The sequence below is a fragment of the Ranitomeya imitator genome, chromosome 2, assembly GCF_032444005.1.
Source record: "Ranitomeya imitator isolate aRanImi1 chromosome 2, aRanImi1.pri, whole genome shotgun sequence".
NCBI lineage: Eukaryota > Metazoa > Chordata > Amphibia > Anura > Dendrobatidae > Ranitomeya > Ranitomeya imitator.
In genome coordinates, this window is record NC_091283.1 from 633325301 (window position 1) to 633331300 (window position 6000).

Consider the following 6000-nt stretch of genomic DNA (forward strand, 5'->3'; position numbering starts at 1 on the left):
AACGTTATCATCGGTCTTTTTAACCCCCTACACAGCCTGAGCCCACCAATGACCACTGCGCAGCTTAGCTCCTCCCACGACCACCCTCCTTACCGGCTCGTTCTCCTCACTGTTCTCCTCCGATTCCAGGTCCAAGTCAAATACAGCTGCCATTGCAGCGGCGCCCGGAACGAAAAGAAAGAGCAACTTCCGGGAACCTGTAAATATCCGGAACGCACCTGAGCGGCTGAAGTTTCCTTCCTGTTCCCGTGTACTGGCGCAGTCCTGCCTCTGGGCTACAGTAAAATGGCGGCCATCCGCTGCGGACACCCAGTCCAGCTGTTTGTTCTTCATTTTACTGAGCTCAGCACCATGACCTCCACAGGTCCAGGCAGGAGTGGAACAGCTTGTCTGCCCTGCTCATCCCCAGGGCACAGTGATCGCACCATTCCCTACAGGGGACCATTTTCTTTCAGTAATGATCTTTGCAGAGAAAATGATCCCTCTGTGTGTGATCTGCGGAATCGTCCTGTGTGGCAAACACTCAGTAATAAAGTTTGTACATAGTTACTGTTTCCGCAGTCCGAATATTCTCATGTACATGGGCAACTTACCTAGAGATACCTGAGCTTCCGCCCTACAGTACATTCCCCCCACATAGTATGAGGCCCCCACACATGACATTGCGCATTGTCCTGCTGGAAAAACCAGTCCTCAGAGTTGGGGAACATTGAGCAGAAGGAATCAACTGTTTTTCCAGGATAACCTTGATTCATACGTCCTTCGCAAAGAATAACCTGCCCAATTCCAGCCTTGCTGAAGCTTCCCCAGATCATCACCTAGTCATCTAATGGTTAGACGGAGACCTGGAGAGTCGTACAAGCCACAGTGTCTGCACCCACCGTGAAATGTGGTGGAGGATCGGTGATGTTCTGGGGATGCTTCAGCAAGGCTGGAATTGGGCAGGTTATTCTTTGCGAAGGACGTATGAATCAAGGTTATCCTGGAAAAACAGTTGATTCCTTCTGCTCAGACAATGTTCCCCCAACTCTGAGGACTGGTTTTTCCAGCAGGACAATGCGCCATGTCACACAGCTAGGTCATCAAGGTGTGGATGAAGGACCACATCAAAACCCTGTCATGGGCAGCCCAATCTCCAGACCTGAACACCATTGAAAACCTCTGGAATGTAATCAAGAGGAAGATGGAAAGTCACAAGCCATCAAACATAGAAGAACTGCTTACATTTTTATACCAGGAGTGGCATAAGGTCACCTAGAAGTAGTGTGAAAGACTGGTGGAAAGCATGCCAAGACACATGAAAGCTGTGATTAAAAATCATGGTTATTCCACAAAATATTGATTTCTGAACTCTTCCTGAGTTAAAACATCAGTATTGTTGTTTCTAAATGATTATGAACTTGTTTTTTTGCATTATTTGAGGTCTGCAAGCAATGCATTTTTTTGTTATTTTGACCATTTATCATTTTCAGAAGATAAATACAAAATTTATTGCTTGGAACTTCAGAGAGATGTTGTCAGTAGTTTATAGAATAAAAGAACAATTTACATTTTACTCAGAAATATACCTATAAAGAGAAAAATCAGACAAACTGAGAATTTTGCAGTGGTCTCTTAATTTTTGCCAGAGCTGTATATTGAGGGGAAAAACAATGCTTTATCATCCTCATACCGCCAAACAAAAAGTGAAATAAAACGAGGTCAAAAAGACAAATGTAAATAAATATGGTATGTCTGAAAGTGTCATCTTGTCCTGCAAAAAACAAGCCACCATACAGCTCCATCAGCAGAAAAATAAAAAAAACGTTATAGCTATCAGAATAAAGCGATGCAAAAATAATAATTTTTTCTATAAAACAGCTTTTATTGTGTAAAGATGTCAAAACATAAAAAAACATATCGATGTAATCATACTGAAGAATAAAGCTGCCTTATCAATTTTACCACATGCGGAACGACGTAACCCCTCCAAAAAAAACACTAATTTGTTGGTTTTTGTTAATTATGGCTACCAAAAATCAGAATAGAAATTGATCCAAAAATGTCATGTGACCGAAAATAGTATCACTAAAAAATCAACTCATCCCGCATAAAAACAAGCTCTCGCATGACTCTGCCAGACGAAATAGGGAAAAATTATAGCTATCTTAAGCCTCTTTTAGTGTGTGACAGCAGCCAAACATAAAAGCTCAATATAAATGTGGTATTTCTGTAATCACACCAACCCGAATGATAAAGTTGCTTAATCACTTATTCCGTACAAGGAACGGCGTAAAAAAATAAATAAAACCAATTCTTCACCCGCTGTTGACTTTTTCATTCTGCTTCCCAAAGATTGCAGTAAGGTTCGGCTCACATTTGTCCTGCACGCTACGCTGAGCGCTTTCACTGGGGTTTTCGTGTAAATCTCTGAAATATGTGATTCAGATAAAACCCCCGGCAGAAGATTCTCTATAATGAAGCAGATGGAAGAATTGTGGATGCTGTGGCCTATGATCTGGCAGTGTCAGTCTTTTCAGGTGTGCATGAAAGCGCAGTTCGCCACAGTTTTGTGCACTTCTGAAAAGAAGAACCCCACAGAACAGAGGCCAGATGGAGTTCAGAGTAATTCTGCTGCCTCATTATAGTGAATGGATCCCTCAGAGGTTTCATTTGAATTGCGTCATTTGGCGATAAAGATGGAAACCCAAAACTAAGAGCCCAGCGTAGAGTACAGGATAAATGTGACCCCCAAACGTTATGTAAAATCTTCCCAATAAAAGTTCAAATCAATCCACAAAAAAGGAAGTCTCCACTCAGGTCCGTAATTTGTTAACTGAAATATAGGGGGCTTCCACGTTACTGGTAGTGCAAAGGCTCTAGAAATGTGAAATGGCTCTTCGGCCCCCAAAAGAAATTCAGCGCTCTCAAATCCAAATGTCCCTCTCCCTTCTGAGCCCCACTGGGCTTTAACCACATTTAGTGTCCACATGTATGGCATTTCTGTAGTGATGAGAGCCCGCCTAATTTACGGGTGCATGTTTCCAGAAGCATGAGCAGGTCATACCGTACTGGTCACTACAACGTACTGGTCACTACAAAATGGCAGTTTGCAATTTTCACTCAGCAACATCCACTGCTGCTTTTTTCTATAAAACACCCATGGAGTCAAAATTGTTACTACACCTGTAGATAAATTGTCAAAGGTGTACAATTTCCAAAATGGGGTCACTTGAAGAGGAATTCTGCTTTATTAGCAATTAGGGGTTCTGTGTATGGAGTCCGCAAACTATTCTAGGAAAATATGTGCTCCAGGAGGCAAATAGTGCTTCGTTCCTCCAGAGTCTTGTCGTGTGGCTAAGCAGTACTGGACAGCCACATATGGGGTATTTCTACATTCAGCAGAAATTGTGGGACAAATTATGGTGCCATGTTTGCCCACTTCTGTGTGAAAATGCAAAATCTGGTGGCAAAACTAAATTTTGGTGGTAAAAATTAATTATTTTTTCACCACTACCAGACGGTATAAAATTCTGCCTCCCCTAGATGAATTAATTGAGAATTGTACTGAAATGAGGTCATTTATTGGAGGTTCTGTTGTTTTGGCACCTCAGGGGCTGTGTCAATGTGACATGGCATCCTCAAACCAGTCCAGCAAAATCTGAACTCCAATATGGCTCGTCTTCCCTTCTGAGCTATGTACTGTGTATTTTGTAGTTTTTAACCACATATGTGGTATCCTTGTGAAAAAGGAAAAAAAAATTGGTGCTGAAACAACATTTGTGTAGGAAAAATAAATTTTTTTCATTTTCACAGCTCAACGTTGTAAAATTCTATGAAGCATCTGTGAGTTCAAGATGCTCACCACACGTCTAGAAAATTCCTTGAGGGGGTCTAGTTTCCAAAATGGGGTAACTTATGGGAGGTTTCTACTGTTTAGGCACATCAGAGGCTCTCCAAATGCAACATGGTGTCCACTAATTATTCCAGCAAATTTTGCATTAAAAAAGTAAAATGATGCTCCTTCCAATCCAAGCACTGCTGTATGCCCAAACAGTAGTTTTCCCCCACATATGGGTATTGGCGTGCTCACGAGAAATTGCACAACAAATTATATGGTGCACTTTCTCCTTTTACCCTTGTGAAAATGCTAAATTTGGGGCTCAAATACAGTTCAGGGGTCTACTTTCCAAAAGGGTGGCACTTGTCAGCGGTTTTTACTGTTTAGACACATCAGGGGCTCTCCAAACGCGACATGGCGTCCATTAAATATTCCAGCAAATTTTACATTCAAAAAGTAAAATAGCACTCCTTCCCTTCTGAGCCCTGATGTATGCCCAATCAATGGTTTTCATGCACATATTGGGTATCAGCAAGCATAGGAGAAATTGCACAACAAATTTTGGGGTCAATTTTTTCCTATTATCCTTGTGAAAATATAACAAAATTGGGGTTTAAAGTGACATTTTTGTGACAAAAAGTTTAAAGTTAATTTATTTCTTCTACATTCCAAAAATTCCTGTGAAGCACCTGAAGGGTTATTAAACTGATTGAATGTGGTTTTGAGCACCTTGAGGGGTGCAGTTTTTAGAATGATGTCACTTTTGTGTATTTCCTGTTATATAGGCCCCTCAAAGTCACTTCATATCTAATGTTGCCCCTAAAAAAATGGTTTTAGAAATTTTGTTAGAAAATGAGAAACCGCTAATCAACTTATAACTTTTTAACAAAAAAAACAAGTTTCCAAAATTGTGCTGATGTAAAGTAGACATGTGGGAAATGTTATTTATTAACTATTTTGTGTGACATAACTCTCTGGTTTAAGGGAATAAGAATTAAAAGTTTGAATTGCTAAATTTTCAAAATTGTTATCAAATCTCCGTTTTTTTTTCACACATAAGCGCAAATCATATAGAAGAAATGTTACCAATATCATGAACTACAATATGTCATGAAATAACAGGCTCAGAATCAGTTAGCTCCGTTGAAGCGTTCCATAGTTATTACCTCATAAAGTGACAGTGGTCAGAAGTGTAAAAATTGGCCTGGTCAGGAAGGTGTAAACAGGCTCGGGGGTGAAGGGGTTAAATGCATAAAATGTAATAGCTTAGTTCCTCTTGCTCTATAAATCCCACCCCTGGAGCCACGTACTACCTGTAATTGGTGTCTAAATGGCCTGTATAAATGATTGGTGGTGGCAGCTAGCTCCTTTTGTTACTGCGGAGCTGGCAGCAACTGCATTGGGATATATATATCTATATATATAATTGTCTAAGGGGTACTTCCATCTTTCTGTCTGCAACTTCCGTAACGGAAATCCCGCGTCGTTGATTGGTCTCGCCAGCTGCCTGTCAAGGCTGCCGCGACCAATCAGCGACGGGCACAGTCCGATTAGTCCCTCCCTACTTCCCTGCAGTCAGTGCCCGGCGCCCGCATGCTCCCCTCCAGTCACCGCAGTCAGTGCCCGGCGCCCGCATGCTCCCCTCCAGTCACCGCAGTCAGTGCCCGGCGTCCGCATGCTCCCCTCCAGTCACCGCAGTCAGTGCCCGGCGCCCGCATGCTCCCCTCCAGTCACCGCAGTCAGTGCCCGGCGCCCGGCGCCCGCATGCTCCCCTCCAGTCACCGCAGTCAGTGCCCGGCGCCCGCATGCTCCCCTCCAGTCACTGCAGTCAGTGCCCGGCACCCGCATGCTCCCCTCCAGTCACCGCAGTCAATGCCCGGCGCCCGCATGCTCCCCTCCAGTCACCGCAGTCAGTGCCCGACGCCCGCATGCTCCCCTCCAGTCACCGCAGTCAGTGCCCGGCGCCCGCATGCTCCCCTCCAGTCACCGCAGTCAGTGCCCGGCGCCCGCATGCTCCCCTCCAGTCATCGCAGTCAGTGCCCGGCGCCCGCATGCTCCCCTCCAGTCACCGCAGTCAGTGCCCGGCGCCCGCATGCTCCCATCCAGTCACCGCAGTCAGTGCCCGGCGCCCACATGCTCCCCTCCAGTCACCGCAGTCAGTGCCCGGCGCCCGCATGCTC

The 6000-nt window shown here is 44.2% G+C and overlaps 1 protein-coding gene across 1 annotated transcript in view; it reads right to left on the reverse strand.

Moving 5' to 3' along the window:
- The window catches only part of RPS6KB2 (ribosomal protein S6 kinase B2), a 68433-nt gene extending 68211 nt beyond the window's left edge, over positions 1 to 222 (reverse strand). The window contains exon 1 of the mRNA XM_069752640.1: positions 94 to 222. Coding sequence (XP_069608741.1) covers positions 94 to 153 — 60 coding nt within the window. The 5' untranslated portion in view covers positions 154 to 222. The remainder of the gene's footprint in view (positions 1 to 93) is intronic.
- Between the last annotated feature and the right edge of the window lie 5778 nt (positions 223 to 6000).